This window comes from Haliaeetus albicilla, chromosome 8 (assembly GCF_947461875.1).
Source record: "Haliaeetus albicilla chromosome 8, bHalAlb1.1, whole genome shotgun sequence".
NCBI classification, from domain to species: Eukaryota; Metazoa; Chordata; class Aves; order Accipitriformes; family Accipitridae; genus Haliaeetus; species Haliaeetus albicilla.
In genome coordinates, this window is record NC_091490.1 from 474,909 (window position 1) to 497,034 (window position 22,126).

The 22,126-nt window shown below is 38.1% G+C and overlaps 1 protein-coding gene across 4 annotated transcripts in view; it reads right to left on the bottom strand.

Moving 5' to 3' along the window:
* Positions 1–22,126, bottom strand: part of TNNI3K (TNNI3 interacting kinase) — a 90,940-nt gene that overhangs the window by 64,401 nt on the left and 4,413 nt on the right. For all 4 annotated transcript variants that reach the window (XM_069788386.1, XM_069788385.1, XM_069788388.1 and 1 more), the window contains exons 3-7: positions 21,267–21,352; positions 19,619–19,716; positions 17,863–17,973; positions 7,129–7,227; positions 5,506–5,644 (exon numbers count right to left, since the gene is read on the bottom strand). In XM_069788386.1, coding sequence (XP_069644487.1) covers positions 5,506–5,644; positions 7,129–7,227; positions 17,863–17,973; positions 19,619–19,716; positions 21,267–21,352 — 533 coding nt within the window. The remainder of the gene's footprint in view (positions 1–5,505; positions 5,645–7,128; positions 7,228–17,862; positions 17,974–19,618; positions 19,717–21,266; positions 21,353–22,126) is intronic.

The window sequence follows — 22,126 nt, forward strand, 5'->3', positions numbered from 1 at the left end:
TCATTCAAATGTCTGGATTTCCAGTGTTTTCATTTTGCTCATATTTGCTCAAATCCAGTCTACTTTGTGCAATATTTAATTCTTATTTCAGTCTAGCACCAGATCTTTGAGACAGTTTACAAGAAATTAATAGACTACTAAGGAATAATTTGTCCATTAGAGATGTCCAAACTTGTTCTACACAGGCTTTTAAGCACAGCTTTGGCAAACATCTCTCGGGAACAATTTTTTCCTATAGCTGAGCCCTGTTGGGACAAAGGGTAAACCAAACACATTCTGAGGTTCTGTCTTCTCTTGATTTTCTGTGAGTATAAAGAACAATGAAAATTAAAATAAATCCCTGCTTTAAAACCTTTCTGAAGGTTTTAAACCTTCCCAGCAGTCTTACATTAAAAGGAGTAAAGAAAACTGTTTTATTCCTCTATTCTAAAATAATTCTTTACTTTATAGATTTGTGTGACATGTTAGCCTTTATTTTTTATTATGATGTGGTACCAGACACAGATTCATTTTGAAGTGCAATAAATAAGAGGGGAATAAATGTCAAAGTTTTATAATAATAAATGTCAGTGTTTTAGAATATGTACCCACAGAATGGCCTGAAGGACATCAGGGGCCTCAGGGCCATGAGCTTCCACAATACAACAAGGTGTAAGGTGGAGCAAGGAAGGAAACATACATCTTTTCCTTTGTTTATGCAGTTGGAAATTATGTCAAATACTTGCAAGCTATTTCCTTTGCCTCTGGAAGGATATATAACTACAACCTGGGACGGTTTTTGTTTTAATTGACAGCTTTTTGATTTCTAAATTAAATATGACAGGTAAACTGGAATATTGTCTTAAAAAGAAGGAGAAGTTCAGAGTCAAAACAAACCAAAATCAGTCAAAAACACTTTAGAAGAGAGTTATGGCAAAAAAGTACATCATATTGATTCAGGAATTGCTAAAGAAGAGTACAGGAGAGTTCTTCAAATTGAGATTTTAAAGTATTTTTATATTAAATCAAGGATAGGTAGTACAACTGTCATGGCAGTCAGAGTCTAAAAGTTGAGTTTGCCTCACAAGCAAACAGTAAAAATGAGCAAATGCTAACTTCTTGTCTGGAACAAAATGGAGTACTGTAGAAATTATTCTTAGGACTGAGACATTACGCAGGTAGAAAGTAACAGGTGAAACCATTACAGTAACTAAAAGGATGAAAAAAAGCCAGTGCAAGTCTGTTTTAAAAAAATAAGGGAAATTGCCCAAGTCCCAGTGAGTGATAACTGTTTAATATTCAGAGAATCATGATTGAATGTGCCTGGATTTTTAATATCAGACTCTGGTTTTAAATTTAAAATTGATTGTATTTGGCAGAGGTGACAGTGATTTTCAAAGATACTTGAAAAAAGAGGACCTGCAACTCTAGGCAGCTCAGTAGTCCTGAAAGCAAACAAATTTTATTAAAAGACCATGGGAATTACAAAGACAAAAGAATATATTTAATATCATGTGGCCCCTGAAAGAAACCTCCAGAACCACCAGTTTGAAGAATAATAAAAAATAGCATTTAGCTTATGTGAAGCAAGGGAAATGTTTATTTCCTGGCCACCAACTGGTTCTCTAAGTTTGTAGATATTCTGTTTCTTAGCTACCCCATCAGACTATAAAACAGTTTTTTAAATATGATTTTTTTTTTTTCATTTTGAAAGGAACAGTTTTAGAAGTCATGTAAACAGCTACATTAGAAGTCCTACCTCTACATTCAAGCATTTGAGAAGCAATTATTTCCAGGCCCTCCCTGATTTCAGAGAAATGGAACATAAAAAAAAGAGTGGAACATACTGACAATTCTAAATTACTACTACTTCTTAAAAAAACCCCACCTTTCATTTGCCCATTCCTTTTTCTGCTGGAGTGCTGGGACACCAGCAGAAGTGTGGCCATACAATCAGGCCAGCTGATAATAACAGGCAAAAACCACAGCTCTGTTTTCAATGATCAAGTTTACCTTGCTTCATGTAAGTGGCAGGTGAAACTGCGAAACAGCAAATAATCAGATGACTTCGACTTTGGTTCAGAAGTCAGCCCCCCCTGAGACCCAAACATGTACCCCTTGGATTACCTAAAGGGCCCAGCTGCTTGACACCATGCCTCTCAAGGTCAAGACCATAACCAAGCAACTGCTAAAACCAGCATGTCATCTGGATCTAACGTGTGTTGCTGAATATTCATTCTTAGAAACTGTATAGAGAAAAGTCAGGTGTGGATGTGAGTACAGTGAAGGTACAAGAAAAGCAAGAAAGAGACAAAAGGAGTTCTGTCCAATTAAATGAGGAAGGAGAATGGCTATTTAGGAATACTGATGGTTTCTCGTTGTAATGAACATCCTTTTCTACTTTACTTGAAGAAAAAACCCCTTCTCTTTGTTTTGTTTATTACAATTATGCTAGAAAAAATCTACCAGATTACAAGAATGAATCAAAAATTATGAAGTGATACTTTGTACCCCCATGATACCACTTGGATACTCTAAAATATAAAACTGAATTTCCTGATAGAATAAATAATTCAAGTTGATAGCAATCATATTGACTCAGTAATGCAAAAAAAATCTCTAGGAGTTTGAAAGGCATGAAAAAAGAAAGAAGGAAATAGAAGTTGTTAAAAACAGAAATGAGAAATTCCACGCTAAATCAGTTTGTAAGAATCTCAAGATAGTTAAGGCACTTTAAGTGATAGCAGCTTGTAATGGCATGCTGGTCTTTGAGATATATTAATGATCTCAAAAAGAATTTGGAGCTTAAAGGAATCTGATCAATACCTCAAGAAATGTGCTTGAAAGACCTTATGTGATTTCTGAAAATACACAGAATTTACTTAGTCCTTCCCTACAGTGTTTATGTTAAAACAAGTTATGAGATTAGCATCTGGAGAACCAACTGTACTTGTAACATACTGGTGTTATATACATGCATATGTAAAATATGAACATTTGTGATGATATATACATGGGCAGTATATTTCTTTTATGTTTTTCTCATATATTGTGGTTGGGTTGAAGAAGAACTTTGGCTATTGTTAGACTGCAAATGTTGCTATATTTCAGCAGTATTCTGACCTTTTCAGTCTGATTCAGTGGTCACTGTTTTTCTTCAGTTGCCATGGCCTTGGAGCTGATCAATGAGTCAGGTTATATTAAAAGAAACAGTTCACCTTTATGACACCAATTACTGGTCTGCGCAGAATACTGCCAAAATTTCTTCAGGTTATTTCACCAATTACTTTCATTCCTAGGCATTTAAGAGTTGTTCCTCCGCTGCTGTATTTATACCAAGTTTCAAAGTGTGCCACTTTGTGAATAAAAGACTTCCCACTTGCAGTCTCCTTTTTCTTTTTCCGATGCTGAAGATTCTGATTTTAAAGAAAAGAATCTGAAATGGTGTCCCAGATTCTTTTCCTTTTGGAATAAACTATCTAAGTGATAGTGAACCTCCTACTGCCTTGTTATGGTGAGTGAACATCTCTTCTTTTCCCCCTCTTTATTATAATTATATCAGTTCAGTGCATGCACATTGAGACTGAAACATCAAGAGCTCACTATTGAAAAACGTACTTAGAAACCTGAGTCATGCTGTTTCCCGCCACGCTTTTTTTACTGTGTAAGTAGGATGTGTGTAGTGTAGGCAAGACTCACAGAAAATATGGCAAATTTGTACTTTTAAAATCTAGCAAAGAAGAGGAAATTGGGGAGAAGCACAGTCTTCGTGCCGCTAGCAGAGTAGGAACAGGGGTACATGAATGCTGCTGCATTTGGCAGTGCTGGGCATGCTGAGAAAAGACGAAGCCTCACAGGCCCTTGTCCCTGCTTTTACAATTATTAAGGAATGACAGTGCTTTACAGAGTCAGCACCAAAGACTGTAGGCTTGAGAACACAGAACTTGTGCAAAATGACCACTTGAGTGTCCTCTCTCCTGAAGTCAACTAAGAGGTGTCAGTGGGGTATTGGACCAGGTGAGATTAGGAAAGTACTGAGCCTGGCAATTTAACATGCTTTTCAACTGTGGCTATACAGCATCCATTTTTAACCTTCCCCTGTTATGCTCTATTGTTTTTAGTTCATGAATAGCTGTGTGCATAGACTGGAACCAGACATCAAATAGGATACTTGAGGAGCAGCAGCTGAAGAACTTTGATAACTTATTGTTCTTTCTATAACATAAAGGATTCTTGCAGCAAATGCTTTGTTTGTTTCTTGTTTTTCCAGTTCTGCTTTTCCATGATCGAATTGTAATATGCCTAGGCAAAATCCTAATCCCATTGACATTAATGGAAGTTTTGCCCTAGACTTCAAGGGGACTGAGATTTTGCCTTGTATATTGTGGATATAAGTTAAAAAGAATAATGACGCAGTCCAAAGATGTATTAAAGAGCAGTACTTTTGCAAGTAATGTATTGTTCCTTTTCAAAAAACTTTTTATCTTATTCTGAGGATAAGAAATTAATTTCCAAATAATTTTAATGTTGTTTAGAGTGTAAGAATCTCTGCATTAATAATCATAATATGCATAAAATTTGACCTCTAAGTTTTACCATTTATAAGACTGTAGGATGTGGCCACAAGAGTGTGTGCACATGCCTATGATCTAAGTGTCACAGCGATGGAAAAATAAGGCTGGAGTGTGGTATGTTTTGTGCCTTCTACATTACTGAAACAGCATAGGGAGAGGGAACAAAAGAGCAAGCATAAGAATTCAGCAGTACTACTAGTTCCATACTAATATTAATTACAGTGGAAAATATTTTAAATTGCGGCACATGCAAAATGTACAGCACTGAACTGTAATGTTATAGTCTTACTGGCATCAGTGTGAGATCACCTGTAAAAAGAATGCACAGATTCCTAACTTTCACAGAATACCAAAAGCATGCTAATAGACTTTTGTATCTGTCCAACCCACTATGTCTCTCACACACATACTTTCTCTTATGGAAAATGTTGCACACTGAAGTGTATGAAGCTTGTGAAGCATAATAAAGCAAGTGCTAAAAAGATTCAGTTTTCTGTGGAATTGTTTGTGAACCATTTCAATTTCTCATCTGAATTATTTTAAATTACTTGCTGTATAATTTTGACTTAAAATCCTTCATCTGTATCTCATTCACTAGGAGTTCACTATGCATTTAAGTAATTTTGATTGGAGATACATACCACACAGTCATGTGTTCTCTGATTGGATGAATGTCTCAATAGTAAGCTACCTCCGTATATTAATTTTGTTTTCTGCTGCTGTTTTTCACCTGTAACTTCTTAATGGAAACAGAACGTACATGAGATGACAAACCAAGCATACTTAAGAAGTGAAGAAAACTCTCCAACTGCTACTTTTTATTTCAAGTGCCCAAAGATGATATACAAGCACACACAGAGTACGTGTTAGGAAGCTAAATTCAAGATTCAAGGCCCAACTCTGTCTATAAAATACAATGTTAAAGTTGATTTTTTAAAATATCTTTTCTTACCATCAGCTTTGCTTCCCTCTTCCATCAAGAGCTTTGTAATGTTGAGAAAACCTTTGGCAGAAGCCAAGTGGAGAGGTCTGTCTCCAACTTCACCACTTGCATTCACGTCAGCTCCGAACTTTAGTAAGAGGTGGGTTACCTAAATATTTCAGTAAGGATAATTAAAATATCACATGAAGATAAATATTTTCACAAAATCAGGTAGAATATTGCATTAGGTAACACTGTAAGTGGGCGTCTCTGTAATAAAACAGGGAGAGGAGATTCAACATAAAACTAGTTTTTAAGTTACATATCTATAAAAATATTAAAATTCTCAAAAGCAAGTGCTCATTCATTCTCTAAAATGTTATGTGTGGTAAAACGCTAGACACAAGACACATATATTTGTTTAACTGACCAGTCAGCATAATAAAGCAAATGCCCTGAAAGTCCACAAATGCCAGAGCGTTAGCTTCCTTTCTGATCAGTGTGCCTTTTCACAAGAGCACCATATGAGGTTTTAGCATAATTTCACAAGACTGCGACTATTTGTTCAGAAGTGGCTTGTGGCAAATAAGCAAACTAATCTCTCAGCCCAACATGCAAGAATTTTCTTCATGTTGCTGGATGATGAGGCACATATATATGAAAAGAAGCATCTCAGGAACACGTGCATGGTTCACACCCTTGCTGTCACTCAGCCACAGAAGTAGAGCATTTTCAATCATCTGTGCATCTGGACTCTGTTCTTTCAAAAGCTTTTCCTACAACTCCTCAATACACTTGAAGTAACATGTCACTGGAATGAAAAATACACTCTATCTAGAGGTCATCCTTTGATACTTGAAAATATCCCAGAATACATGCTTTTAGCCAAAGAAAGGTATAGGAAATGACTTGTGTAAGCCAAAATAGACCCATTATTACATTTCATATAAAAGGGCTATTCAGGGCAAATGACTGGACTGCTAGATTAACTATATGTCAATTATACTTTAGTAAAAGAAAGAGAATTGGGAGGTTCAGTGTCAGCTTTGGTCAGAACTTCAGATTATGTTTCAATAAGGCTGTGATCTGTATGAATGAAGCAAGCACAGTTGGACTTGTCATGTGCACAGTACCTCATGGAAAATCCTGCTCTCTAAATGGTCATTTTTTCCATTAACTTAAAAGTGGACACAATTTAGTTTGTGAATTCCGAGGAAAACCAATAGAATTGCCATTTAATCATTACTGGGAAGCGATGTTCACTTCCTTGGACAGGTTTAAGAAAGTATACTTACATTCCTTATGCAATCTCTGAAATGTGGGATGAATAAACATCAAATGAAATATGCCTCTGGGTCCAAGTATGTTTATAGGTTATCAAAGCTAGCTAGGCAATCGTTTGTTTCAAGAGGTCTAGAGGGGAAAACACCGATTTTTGCTAGGGTCTAGCACAGAGGGTTAAAGTGTAGAAATTTCCTGTTGATATTCAGACTCTTAGAACAATCAGAGATTGACTTAGAAGTGTAACTTCAGTATATGAGGCCTTTTCATAGTAGGATTCTCTGGAATGCAAAGCAAAAATATCTAACATGAAACCTACAGTTGCCTCGGTGCTCCACTTCTCAGCTTTCTGAAATTCCCCCCTTTAGTTACCTCTTCATGGCCATAATATGCAGCAATATGCAACGGGGTGAAAAAAACTGCATCTTGAACATTCACATAAGCTCCATGCTGCAAAAGAATATCAACAGCCTAGAAGGAAACAAATAGAAAATTCCAATTAGAAGCACTGTATATATGTGGTCAGCCAGTGAAACAAGATTTTGAAACCTTACAGCACCAGCTTAGAAAAAAGCAAAAAGCCCCAAACAAGTAAGCTATTAATGTGAAGAACTGTGTACCACATGTGAAAGTGATTAACTTACAGTACTTTAACTGAACACTGAATGTCACTGATGCTTTATAAATAAGCCTGAAAATCTGTTTGCCAGTAAAGAGACTGATTTATGAAGTAGGAGGCACAGAAATGACTGTCTGGATTTTCTCAGAATAACCTTTAATTTTATTTTAACCATTATGAACAGCGAGCAGTAAACATATCAAGTTTTAGGAAGTAAAAAAAAAAACCAAAAAAACACCACACCAAAATGAAAGATCCTTTTAAGTGTAAATGTGTGAAGGTAAATCCTCAAGCATAATTCCCTCAGTGTGTAAAGATTTCTTTGTATTTTAGAAGATAATAGCCCTTTGGGGCTATTTTCTTTCAAATTTCCACTTTTTTGGTTTTTCAGGAGGCCAATGTTTTCCTGGAGAGCTACAAATTATCAAACATTGACTTTCTGAATAACTGTCAAAATAGAAGTCTGAATGAAACCACTTTGGATTATATATTGAAGCCTAAGGGCTGCTAATTTTTTTGAAGCACAAGGGAGTTTTCAGGCACGCTAAGGGGCTTGTACCACAGATTATTTGAGTAGTTCTACGTATCAATTTGATGAATGTTAATTTTTGAGTTGAATGGTGATGAAAGATGCTGGACTGTGAATCACCCACAGTACAGTGAGCAACTGGGAGACACCTCCCTGGCAATCAGAAGAAATGACAAAATAGGGGACACGGCCAGCTTCTATGCTACGCCATTGGTACCCGTACCTCCCCAGTGAAACTTCCACTGATGATGCCAGTTAATGCTAGCTGTGATTATGCCTATTTCTGCCAACTGCTATCTAAGCTGAGACCACCAAATCATTTCACATATGCAACAATGGGGCCAGTCATTTAAATCCTTGTCATTCTCAAGTACTCAGAGAACAAAACCCTGTTACCAAGCAACATTAGTGTACAGAAATTATTTCTGTATGCAATTTAAATTGAAATAATTTTCTTCCATATGACTGCCTGAATACATTTTCTGGGTAAGGTCCATTCCATATTCAAGTGTGTCTATTTCCCATTAGTTTTAACCATTTCACCATGGTATCAGCTGTAAGCCTCCCCCGGCAGCAGCACTGCAGGGCCAATTCTCTCTCTTCAGAACCCAAGGGCTTCAACAGGTCCAGCACATTACAGGAGGCACCTAAGCGTTGCAAGGACTAAGCCCTTGTGTTGAAAACAGGCTGGAGGAGGTGAGGATTTCTGTGTTCCTATGGAATTATTCTTCAGCACTTCTCTGAGTACAAATGATGGGGAATGTTGGCCATCTGTGCCTGATACTGTTTTCTGGAAGCTAGAAGTATCCTGGGAGCATACTAGGCAGGGACAGGTGCAATTCTAATGCGAATGGGATAAGCAGTGAGCTTTGTCTGTGAGCTAGATCACAAATAAGCCCCACAAACGCTGATGCATGTCTTTGGCTGCTGTGGTGATGCTCCAGAGACACGTGAGTTCTGAGCATGTGGCAAGCAAGAAGGTGGGATCTGGCAGGAGTGAGAGGACTCCTGAATAAAGGCAGTCCTGGGGATGAACAGCATCCCAAGCAGCCATAGCCAGACTCTGCGGATAATACAGAATCGCATGACCTTTGAGGTTGAAAGGGAGCTCTGGACCTTGTCCAGTCCAATGCCCCCACATAAAGCAGCGTCCCCTTGAGCGGGTCTCTCAGGGTCATGTTGTCAGGTTTTGAATATTGTCCAGCCTCTAAAGATGGAGGCTCCACAACCTTCCTGGAAACCTGTTCCGGTGTTTGAGCACTTTTACTCGCAGTAAAAAAGCCTTTTTTTTTCTGTTTAAATGGAATTTCCTGGATTTCAGCTTGTGCTCATTGCCATCCATCCTGTCACTGGGCACCTCTGAGAAGAGTCTGGCTCCTTCTTTACTTTTCCTGCTCAGGTATTTGTACACATTGATAAGATCCCCCCAGAGCCTTCTCTGCTCCAGGCTGAACAATCCCAGCTCTGTCAGCTTCTCCTTGTATGTCAGATGCTCCAATCCATGAACCGTCTTCATAGTCCTTTGCTGGACTCACTCCAGTATGTCCCTGTCTCTCTTCTCTGGGACCCCAGTGCTCCAGGTGCCACCTCATCAGTGCTGAACAGAGAGAAATGATCACCTCCCTCAGCCTGCTGGCAGCACTCTTCCTAATGCAGCCCGGGATGTCTTTTACTGCAGGAGCACACTGCTAGTTCATATTCAGCTTCTTGTCAACCAGGACTCCTAGGTCCATTTCTGCAAAGCTGCCTTCCAGCTGGTCAGCCACCAGGGAAAGTACAGTTCACATTTAAAAGAAACAGGGAGAATGAGTCATTGAATGATTTAGGTTGGAAGGGTCCTCTGGAGTTGTCTAGTCCACCCTCCTGACAAAAGCAAGGACTAATTTCAAAGATCAGGTTGCTAAGGGCCTTGTCCAGTTGAATTTTGATTTCTTCCAAGGATGGAGGTTCTGCATCCTCCCTGGAAAGCTTTCAGTGCTGCACCACTCTCATTGTGATCCTCTCACCCCCTTTATATATAGTCAGAATTTCCCTTGCTAAATCTTATGTGTGTTGACATCCTTTTGCTGTGCATCCTTTTGCTATGGATCTTGAAGAAGAGTTTGAGTCCATAAAGAAAATCCTATGAAAGATCCCCTGAGGTCTTTAGAGAAACTGCATACCTTTATGGCTGCTGAAGAGCAGCTCAGTAACAGCCTTAGCACATGAACTTACTGAATGAGTGTTAATGTGTTTGGGTAGTAGAAAAAGAATACGCCCAGTGACTGGTTGGTTAATACAACCAACTCCTGCCGTTGTGCATCCCATGTCCAGGCAATTTTCAGTATACTAGTAGCTTGGTGGACCAGAGGTGGGGAACACAGAGCTAGTTAGTCTGTGATTTAATGGCTTGGTGGCTTTCAAGTGATTTGTCTCAGACATTTTTCAGCAAACTACTATCATAAAACTGAAGTTGTAGCTGTTGGCTCTGAAAAGAGATGTTTGGACCTGTAGCTTTTACAAGACTATGATTGAAACTTCTTTGGATCAGTTTGGTTTTAATTTAGGCATGCAACTGTGAGGCTATAACACACTCAGGGATGTGCCCACAACTCCAATTCTCCTTAATCTCTTTGGAAACTGGAATTCAAAGTTTAGATTCATCTTCAAGCTTCAAGGTGGATCTTCAAGATGAAAAAAACTGTGTTGAGCAATGTGGATCCACCTCTGATGATAAATATAAAACCAGATGAATTTTGACACATTTTTCCAGGCTGTAGAAACGGCAACCATGCTAGCTACTTTGTGATCTCCCGATAAAAAGAATTTTGTGAGCCATATTAAGCAAACTCCACTCAACTGTAAATGATGAGAGGGGTGCAGAGACAATCTTGATAGCTTCACAGACAAGCTATCTTTCTAAGAAAGAAGAAAGGAATCTTAGAAAACACTGAAAATTGTCATAGGCATTACAAGTAGGTGGGTATGCTGGAGTCATGTGTAAAGATAAAATTACTTCAGAAAGTAAGGGGAAAATTTCTGATGCAAAAAGAGCTTTAAATTCTTATAGAAAGACCAAAAAAGATTTTTATTCTTAAGAGGCAGACTATGACTAAAGGTGCAGCTTGTAACCTAGGGGAAATTTTCAAGCTGCAGAGAAAGCACTTCTCAATGCCTCAGTGTGACTGGGTACAGTCAGCACAGATTTACCAAGGGTAAGTCTTGCCTGACCAACCTGGTTATCCTCTGTGATAGAATGACTGGATTTTGGGGTGAGGGGAGAACAGTGGATGCCATTTACTTTGGCTTCAGCATGGTCCTGCAACACTGTGTCCCAAATATCCTTGTAGCAAAGCTGAGATCTTACGGTCTGGGTGGGTGCTAAACTAGGTGGGTGAAAAAGTGGTTAGATGATGGGGCTTGGAGGGTAGCAGTTAAAAAGTTGTACTCTGCCTTGAGGCTAGTATCAAGTTGAGTACTACAGGGGCCTATACTGGGACCTGTCCTTTTTAACACCTTTAGCAATGGTCCTGGAGGCAGCAATGGCATGCACTCTCATCATGTTAGCAGCGGACATCAGATGATGTCCTCAGTACACGTGAGGGTGGGGCTGCCATCCAGAGGGACCCAGACGGGCTGGAGGAATGGACCGGGACCCATACGAAGTTTGGCAATGACAAACACAAAATCCTCTACTGCGACAGCACAGGCTGCAGACAGCCTGGCTGGGGAGCAGCTCTGCTCGGAAGGACCTCGGGACCCTGGTCGACAGCAGGCTGAGCATCAGCCATCTGGGCAGCCTGGCCACAAAGGTGGCCGGCAGCTTCCCAGGCTGGGCTCGCAGCGGCCTGGGCAGGAGAATGAGGGAAACAACTGCTCCCCTTTTCCTTGCATAACCAATTTTTAATTCAAAACAATACTTTGAACACCTCGAACAATACTCTTACTTTGTAATTTTTCTTAAAATTCTTTTATGAAAGGTTTATTCAGAAGCTCTTTGAACATTGAAGTCAATTATGTTCACTTCAAAGACAATTAATTAAGCTACTCTGAAGGTTAGAAGGAATCAACAAAATAAAACATAAGACAGACTGCATAAGGACTTTGTCTTTTGGACAAGGGCAAGGGATAAGAAATCCTCTAAGAAAATAAGATCAATGATTATTGACTTTTTAGAAGGTAAAATTTAAATGAGAAGACAACTTCAACAATTAAGGTCTTTGCACCAGTGCTAGCCTCTGTACAGCCTTACACTAAAATATCTAAAGAATCTAATGTGATTTTCAGAGTTCCTTTATTAATTAATCTAATAAAATAAAAATATGATTAGTGGCAAGCATTTGCCTAATTCCCTCCAATTTAGCAAATGTAGATATGATCAGTCATGTCCTGCAAAGCGTCTTTCCATTAAATTATTACAATTCCTAACTCTCCATGTATCTGTAAGAATTTTAGAACAAACTCTATCAGACTGAATTAAGAAACTGCTAAAAGGGGTTCTGAATGTTTTAAATACAACTTGCTGATGAATGTACAATTAATTGTCTTTCTTAGGAAAAAGTCTACTGAAATATTTAATATATGCTTTTCTGTAAGACATGAGGACAGACATCAGACCAGCAATAAGCTTTTGCATGTTCTTTTATCTTAGCTGTTCCAATCAGATGAAACACAGGTCACAGATAAATCATTAAAGATGCAGGTACTGGTGTCTTGAAATATAATACTCTCCCCAAAATTGCTGTTGCTACAGAGTAGCCAAAGAATGGGATTTTTTAAATATTTTGCCAACATTGGTAGATGCTAGACACAGAATATTTTAAATGTTTTTGTGCAGTATTGCTAAAAGATAACTGTTCTGGGCAAAGAGATAGCTGTAACTTTAACAATGTCATAGTTTTAAAATGTCACATTTACCTTGATTTCTAGCTTAAAACCAGGTCACATAAATTTGCTGCACAGGACATTCTTGGGGAGAAAGCTCAGCTGGAGAAAGCTCAGCTGGAGAAAAGTGTTGTCAAAGTTTGTCACTGTTTTCAGACAGCTTAGCATCATCAGGTGAATGTAAGCTCCTTTACTGAGCCACAACTCAATGCTTTTTCACTGGTGTTTGCCAGACACCTCGTGCTCCCATTCATCGGTTGTAAAAGGCTTCCTTTGCTTCACTTAATCTGGACAGTTTGTTGGTAGCTATTAAAAATAGCTATTGAATCCAAAACTTGTGAGTTCCAGTCCTCTTCGTCACTGGTCAGATCCTCAGACAGAGGCAAATGCTGAGGATCTGTAATTCCTCATTATCTTGCCACTTGTGTAGTCAAGTATATTGATGCCATGTGAATACCATTTCTGCATTCCTGGTACTAGAATGATTCTGAAAAGGTCTGAAAACTTGGTGTCAGATAAAACAAAGGGCTGAAAAGATGCAGCACTAGCATAAATGCAGGGAATGAAAGAAGGAAATGGGGACTTTGTGAACCATTTAAATAGGCTCACATAAATTTAATTTTTCAAGGCTTCTTAAATCATTTGAACATACTGCTATTACTAGTAAAATTCCACTGAAGACAGGAAGTGACAAACATGCTGATGTAACATGTGACTTGTAAATGAAAAGGGACTTATTAGTGTAGAAAATCTATAAGACGGGACTAACTGCCTTTTCCCCAACAGGTCCTTACTACAAACACATTCACGCTTCACGTTCTCAGGTGTGCAGATTGCAAAAATTAAAGAGCACTAGTTCATCCTGCCTGCAACCCTCAGTCCAGTTCACACATCCGTATATGTAATAATCTCAGAATGACAACTTTAATTTACCAAATGAAATAGGCAATGATACTGGTTTCCAACGCAGTAATACTGGACAACACATAAATGTGTATGAGGCACATGCATTATTTATTCAGCAATGACCTCCCTGGGCTGGAAACGTTTAATGTTTTCAAAATAGCAGACCTAATGAGAGATTTATTAAACTTATTTGGTGATGTTTATAATACAGTCATCAGCTTGTTTTATAATTTTTCATTAATTTTTCATTCTTCCCATTGAGAACTGCAATTCCCATTAATAGATAAAATAAGCAAACAGCATAGTTTTGGTGAAGTAAAATACAGCACTAAGTTGTAAAGCACATGAAATATTTATACACCACACTGCCTCAAATGAGTTAGAACATCCCATTGATGCTGATGGCCTTCAGTATCCTTATTTTAGAGAACCGACCACTCTAGTGGTTTCAGGTGTGGTGATGGAGCGAAAGCCATAGACTGACTCTTCAGGGAAATGGGGAACAAAGCAATTTTTTTCCCCAGTTCTATCTTTCTCTTAGTCAGTCCTCTTCTGTAGTAAAAGACTCTGTTGCATAGATTGGTGTGTATACCTGTTATTTATTTATTTAATGGTATAAATAATTATTTGTCTTATTGGAATTAGGAAGATGACCAAAAATCTATTTTCTTTTCTTTAAATTTATTCTATTTTTTAGTGGGGGTGAAAAAATTATTCAATATTTCCCTGAATATTAATGACATTGTGGGCAAAATAAGCTATTTAATCCAGCAGAGGAGCTTCTAAGCTGACTGAAAATTTCAAAGCTGTATAAAGAAGGAAAGAAAAAGCTTGCACTTGGACCATAAATCTGCAGTCCCCAGACCAGCATATGAACCAAATGAGTTATATAGAGTCCCGCTCCATTTATGGAGAACACTTCTGATAAAGATCTGATCATTCCCAAGGAAGAAATAAGGGTCTTTTCAAAACCATTCACAATAAGTTATTTCTTATCAAGTTAATGGTCTTATCCTTGTAGGATTCTGTGCACCCTTATTTTTCAATAACCTCTGTAGAAGCTAAAGACATGAGACAAATAGCAGGCCTTCCTTTGACATTTGCAGGACAAGGCCCGGACATTTTAAAAATTACTTGAAACCCCAAGGCAGCGAAGAATACTTTGTATTTCCCACAGAGGAAACATTAAATACATACTCCATAAAAGTGAAAAAGATCATTAAAGAATGAAGACTCTGGTTAATATCTCCATTACAATTCTTGCACAGAACAATTAGATATGGTGGTTCCTCATCTGTTTTTTAGCAATAGGATACACAAGGGAGGATGCCCATTAAGCTAATAAAAAGAGCTGTATGTGTACTTGAGGGGAATGACACGATGCCCTGTGAGCTCAGGGATGTAATGCTACAACGCAAGCAGCCCCATCCCTGCTCGCTCTTGGCCTTGCTTGTGGTGTGGGTGGACATTCTGAGGCGCCTCGTTCTTCCACCTGGAGAGCTGACCTTCAGAACAGAAACAGTTAGCTTGCCCTGCTAGCATGCTTCCTCGCTCACCGGCTTAAACAGATGCTACAGATTGATTTGTCCCCTGATCACTGTTGGAGTTGCTGACTGAAACATTGAAGGTTAACAGCTTTTTAATTGAGTTCCTTGGTGTGACCACCCGTAAATTGTTTTAACCTTCCTTCAGCTTAACCTTCTTCACACCCACAGACTCTCTAGGCGATGCAAGGTTGTCACCAACTGTGTCTTTATGCATCCTGTCTTTAACAAGAAGCGCAAACGTACCTGTTGGATTTAAATCATTTTGGAACCATTTTGGAGGCTGCAATGTAAAGGTAAATTCACCAGTATCCTGGTGGCCCACAAGCCTGGGGAAGGTCCCCAGCAGACAAAGTATACATACACACACACATATATACATATACATAGTCATATACATATAGGCTACATATATAGCCCTTAAGAGGGTGAAACAGCACAGCATATATTTCCATTAGAAATCGGGGGAACTTTTCATTGACACAACTTGTCCCCATCATGGGACTTACTATGTACTCATTACACCAACTGGTGCTAAAATTGTTGCTCCAGTAAATCTCTGCCTCCTTCACTCTCACGATTAGGCAGCCTTTTGCAGCCAAGCTATAGTAGAAAATCTACTAAGGTTATACAGTTCTTATTTCCGCTTGCACAAGTGCTGGTATGCAACCTATTCAGAGCTGTATTTGCAAAGTATGGCTTGTTTCTCCCAGTGACTACTTTACTGTTGGTATCATTATTTGCACCAGTGTCCATAGACTCCACAGAATTTTGAGCCCTGCAATGACTACTGTGATGTTAGGTACTGTCTTTAACTGTGTATACATGCAGCTAACGCACAAGGTGAAATACTCAAAGGTATTAAGTGCAAAAATTTGCAAAGAATGCCTGGTGTAATTTTCAAAAGCTTCGAAGTAATTCAGATAAGTAATTAACTTAATTGGAAATTAAAATCCTGACTGCAAATTCCAGCATCTACCTGGATACATCCAGGATCTATTGGCATCTTTGAAAGCCTAAGTAATATAGAAAATCTAGCATATTGTTACTGACCCAGAGATCTGATAATTACATCAGACTAAACAGAAACAATAAGTTAAAGAAAATCTAAACTGCATAAATGAAGAAGTATCGCCTTTCCTCAGCTGCACTTCAGTGGCTAGCCTAACAGTTTCTCAGACCAGGTATTTAAATGTTAGCAGATTTCTTGAGATAGTATAGAAAATTTCTAAAGAGTTAACAATTCCCCCCCAAAACTGCCTGTTTGAAAAATAGTGTCTATTCTCTCTTTCAATATATAATTATGCAACTATTTCTATATGCATAGTAAATGATTTGTGTGTGTGTGTATGTCTAAGTTGGGTGATTGAAAATGTAGCAGAAGAGATGGCTTTCTTTACATCAATAAGCCCAGTGACTGCTGTAACTTGGGAGTTCATAAAACATGTATTCTTTCTTGCAATGTATATACAGAGGTTCTTCTTTTTTGTTGAAAACTACACACACACTTTGTTCTAGTCATCCAGCCAAACTCTTATACTTGAAGCTAATTTGTAAGTCTAAGATGCACAACTAAATTCACAGTATAAAGGCAAGTATTAATATCACCTATACTTCCTTTTTTGAACTTAGTTATTTTTTCTTTCTTTTTTTTTCTGATTTTCTCTCTTTAAAGAATTCTGATGTTTCTGTCTCCATAAATTAGTCCAGCACTCTGTATAAGTTAAAACTTTTACTCAAGCAGAGGACAAAATCTTTGCTTGCTTAATGGACCCAAAGGAGATAAAAAGCAAAGTACCTGAATTCATGAGTACGTTTACAGTCATAAACCCTTCATTACCAAGGTAATTTTGCACACCCAGTACTTTAAGAGATTAAAAAAATAAATAAATTACACTGAGTGAGCTGTTGCCAGGGTGACAGAAATGAGATGATGTGTGAAATGACTGAACTGAGGTGGTAAATGATAAGAAAACAGATTCATGACTGACAGTATGTCTAGAAAGGGAAGGGCCTGATTATAGGCATCTAGGGAATCTCATCGCTCTCTTCCTTCCTCTGCTCCCCATAGTGATAAGTCTCCAACCCATAGGAGACTTATCAATATGGATGTTTGAGATTCACGCTAGACTTACCCTGACAACAGTTCTCTCTGCACTAATCCGAAGTATAAAATAGCTCTAAACTGAGAAAACTCTGTCCCTTTCTGAAGTGAAAATCACAAAGCCCGTGACACCTAGAAGAGGGAATAAAACTCTTTTACTGTGCTTCCTTCACACTCATAAAGACAGTATTTGGAAGCCTCACTCTGTAACCAGGTTCCTGACATGTATGAGTGGGTGTGTTTCATCATGTATCTATTGGTTAACTCTTCCGACATTTAGAAAACAGTGCCATTTATTGCCAAGAATTTAAAGACATTTATATAAAGGTAAGAGATGTACAAACAGATCTATGTTGTTTGTTCAATGTAAAAATATATGCACAGATGTGGTTTTCCTAAAATGTACAAAAAATTAAATAAAATTCAGCTGTACTTACCCAGTTCTGAGTTTGGTTTTGAATGGTATCAATCTAAAATAAAATGACCTGCTAATATTAGCACTCACTTATATAATTTCCTGTACAGAAAAAGAGTAATGTACCTTATGATGACCGGCGATTGTGGCAATGTGAAGGGCTGTCAGAGCTCCATACCCGACTTGCTGAATGTCAGCTCCACCATGCAGCAGTGCTGTTAACAGTTCTGCATTGTCCTAAAAGGCATACATTTAAAACACGTTATTTCTGGGACACAGCACTAATAGTTGCAGGCAGGAAGCCAGAAAGCTATGGCCTCCCCAGCTATTACACTGCTGCATTTCAAGTAAAGGGACTGACCATGACGCCAGGAGCACAAGAGTGCAAGGAAAGGAGTGGAGGGAAGATTTGTCCCAGGCACCAGAAGTCTCTCTTTCGCTATACTAAAGCCTGTATCTTTCAAAAAGTTCTCTATTCTGATTTTATGATGTCTTTAAAGATCTCTCAGTCTCCAAGCCATTATTAAGTGCTCACACAAACTGTTTTACATGTCAAAACATTACAGTACCTAACATAGTAGAAGGGCACCTGAGGAGTTCCCAGGGTAAATATACAGCATGTATACCAAATTCTGAACTGTGAGCTTATTTTTCGTATCATTTCACTTCTGTCCTGTCATGCACACAATTTTGCTATGACTTCTTCCAGGTATAACAACAGCAATGGGCACTATCAAACAACAGTAATAAAAATAAACTTGAGAAACACATTGAGAGTCATAATGCCCAGGCAATATGACCGTTAATAAATTCTGCTTTACAAATAGTGAAATTAAACACAGAGAAGTGAAATTATTTGTTTCGGGGCAGTGACAGAACTCACAGGAGAACCCAGGCCATCTTTCTCGCCATCACTTGTTCTAACTGCACCAACTAGAGCTATCGTAACTTTCCCTTCTTGGGGATCTGCCTTCCATCATCACCTAGCCCAGAGGTGAGCCTTCTCTGATTCATTTCTGTTGTTTCCTAAGAAGAAATGCACACAACTCAAGGGCAAAAGAGATGCTAAAAGCTCCAAATTTCCTTATTGTTCTCTACCTCTTTGAAGTGGACACTAAAAGAAGGGCAAGAATGAATCAAATGGATCAAAAGTGGCACACAGGTGCCAACCTACATAACGTTCTATCAGCTTTGAACATGCAGCAAATCAGAATGGTATCTGCCATGAGAGCTTGGCAGAAGAAAGAGGCTGTTATGACCTTGTACACCTATGGGTCATATAAGGGTTGAACATTACAGTCTAGAATATAAACTCCTACATTTGATCTGAGTGCCCTCTAAAAAGCTAAGTGCCTTTGCAGCTACTCTATACATGGATTAAGTTTCTAAGATGATCCATCTCAAAATAAGAATCGTAACAATTCTTTGGGAAAATGCTGCCTTTGTCCACTTTATTCCTTGCTACTGTTATTGTTGAGTCTTAAAAGATAAATACAATAGTGAAGAAAATTAATATTGAATGTGGAACTTGAGGAGGAACAACAAAAAAGAAGGAAAAAAGAGAGAAATTGTAAAACAAAATCCTTTGGGATTGTTTCTATTAATAGCTATAATAATAAAAAGAACACTCCTCTATCTTGAGTTGCATTGCATGATTTAATCAATATTTCCAAAACGATATCATATCCTCATGGATGACACTGCAAAAACACATGCTGATTTCCTGTGCATGGGCTCTTTATAGGTCATTTTCCTATGCACTGTAAATGTGAAATTTGTATTTTCACCAGAAGTAGCAACTAGATAGTTCAACTAGATAGTTCAGACAAATAAACTGCTCAGTTCTGATCTCTTTTCATCACTTATATTCTAAAGAATTTACCTTATAAGCTGCCAAGTGCAGAGCTGTAAATCCATTTCTTGTTAATCTGGATGGGCGTAATCCTTTTAGCATAAGAGTTCTAATATGTGATTTGTTACCTTTAGGATGAAAATGGGAAACCAAAGTAAGTTACAGAAAAGAAAGCGCAGATGAAGTAAGAAACTTCTGTGTGAGTTTGAAAGCAAAGAAATAGGTAGCTCATCTGATGACCTGAGGCAAGCCATAAAATGTATCTCATGAAACCTCCAAATGAAATTGGCACCATATCCTTATCCACTGGGACAGCTGCAGATCTGGCCACGTACTGGCTCACTGTTCACACTTTAATAAGGATTTGTTAAGAATAGTTGAACTTCTAAAGAAGCAAACTCCTTTTTTAACATCCAGACCATGCTGCAAAGCACTCCATAAATGAGCAGATGCTTCCAGAATCTCTGGTTTCTCAGACACTTAACTCTTTTGTCCTTTCAGAACGGAAGCACTGCACGCCCCCCTCTGCACAACATTATTACAGGGACAGTAGTTTTGAGGGATGCTAATGAATGTCAGCATGGGCAAGCAGCTTTACTCCTACCTTTCTGATGCACAGTGATGATCTCAAAAATGTATCTGCCTTCTGAATACTTATGACAGTAATCAAGGACAATGTCAGATCTAATAGCTTCTCTCCCTCCTTCAAGTGTTCACATACCGTACCTAATTAATTAACATTGTATGTTTTCTCAAACTTCCTCTCAGCAATCCCACCAATCCCTCTAACACTGCTAGGTACTGATGTCATCTTTGGATATTATCTTGCACTCTCTGAAATTAAGAGTAAAGATTCAGTTGTTTTTCAGCAGTGCAGGATCAGGTCCTCCTTCATGATTGCATCTAAGATTGAGCAAGTCCTTTATGCATGTTATTTGTAAGTACTTTGCAGAGCTGAAACCTTGGGGTAAAATTCTCTTTGCCTCTCAGCCAATTTCTGCTGAAAATTGTACAACAAGTGCAAAGTGTGTGCATGAACTAATGACTCACTATGTTGATAACAGAGCAGCAATGTGGATCGGAGTGGAAAATTCCACCATTAGTGGGTTTTTATGAACATCCCAGAGGACATATTGCACTCTTTTCTTATGCACTCTGATTTGCTACCTGCAAAAATCCTATCAGCTGATATTTTTCACTAAAGCATTTGAGTTATTCTTCTTTTAATCCCTGTGAAATAAAATACAGGTATTTCCATTGTACTACAAAAATAGGTGTTGCAGGTATGGCAAAGTATTGCTAAAAGTAGGTCCCTATCCTGAAGTATACATCATGTATAGAATAGAGAAATGTAGAACAATACTATATGATGAGTATGGATTGATTAACTAATGCATATAGCAAGTAATTCTGAATTAGTTGAATACCTGTAGTAAAACATGCTATGTTACCAACCAAAACTTTTATTGGACTGAAGTCAGCTATAATGGGGTTCTGTGTAACTTGATTCAACCCCGTTGGCAATAGTTTAGAGTAATGCTTATAGATGCTGATCCAACTGTCAACAAGGACAACACAGAAAGAAATTCATTGAAAAGATAATCTTCCTGACAAATCAGAACAAATCAGTAGCCAGGGAAAGAAAATGTTTAAAGAACATCATATTTCAAATACATACCCCCACATATGCAACATAAATGAAGAAGAGAGAGCCCATTTTCTGTGCGGTAATTTAAATTGACTTTGCAGAAGGCTTCATCAGAGCTGAAAAAAGAGATTGTACAGATGATTACTGTTTTCATCCGTTAGCACAGTTTCTTTGATTTGGAAAAAATTTAAAAGAGAAATCTCCGTGTAATTTTTTTGAGGCACAGGGCTAAATTTATACCCAGTTTACACTCTATAAATGTAGAAATACTTCACTGGTATCAACTGAGTATTCCAGATTTATTGCATTCTGAAAAATCCTGCTATTTGGTCGCAGTCTATACATTTGAAATTCAGCTAAATTAGAGATAAAAAGAGGGAGTACTCTTTAGAAATATAAACAATTCATACAAAACTAGTTTCTTTATTGATGCAATAATAACTAAGAAGTATTTTAAAACTCTGTGTATTTGTTCTAAAATGATTAGCAGGACATGCACAGAACTAGAGGTAAACAAGCTAGAGTAAAAAGAATAACCAGAATAACTTTCAGAACGCAAGTTTATGTTCCCCAAATAAGATCGCAGAAACACCATACCATCAATACATGGAAACATTTATATGAAAACACTACAGAAGCACATACATGGAAGGAAGGTAACCAAAGCTCAGACAAAAATTTGGCAATGACGAAAGGAAAAACATTTCTAAAGCATTTTGAGGAATGAAGTAGTCTTCCCAGACGTTACATTTCTGGCTGAGGATTTGCAGTTCTAATGGCACACTAAGTCCTAAGAAGATTTGTGAGTGTTGAATGAGATCTGAGAAGACAGGACAGGAGAAGCTGGAGTGAGCCAGGGCGAAGCCATGCCGGGACAGGACTCTCACCTT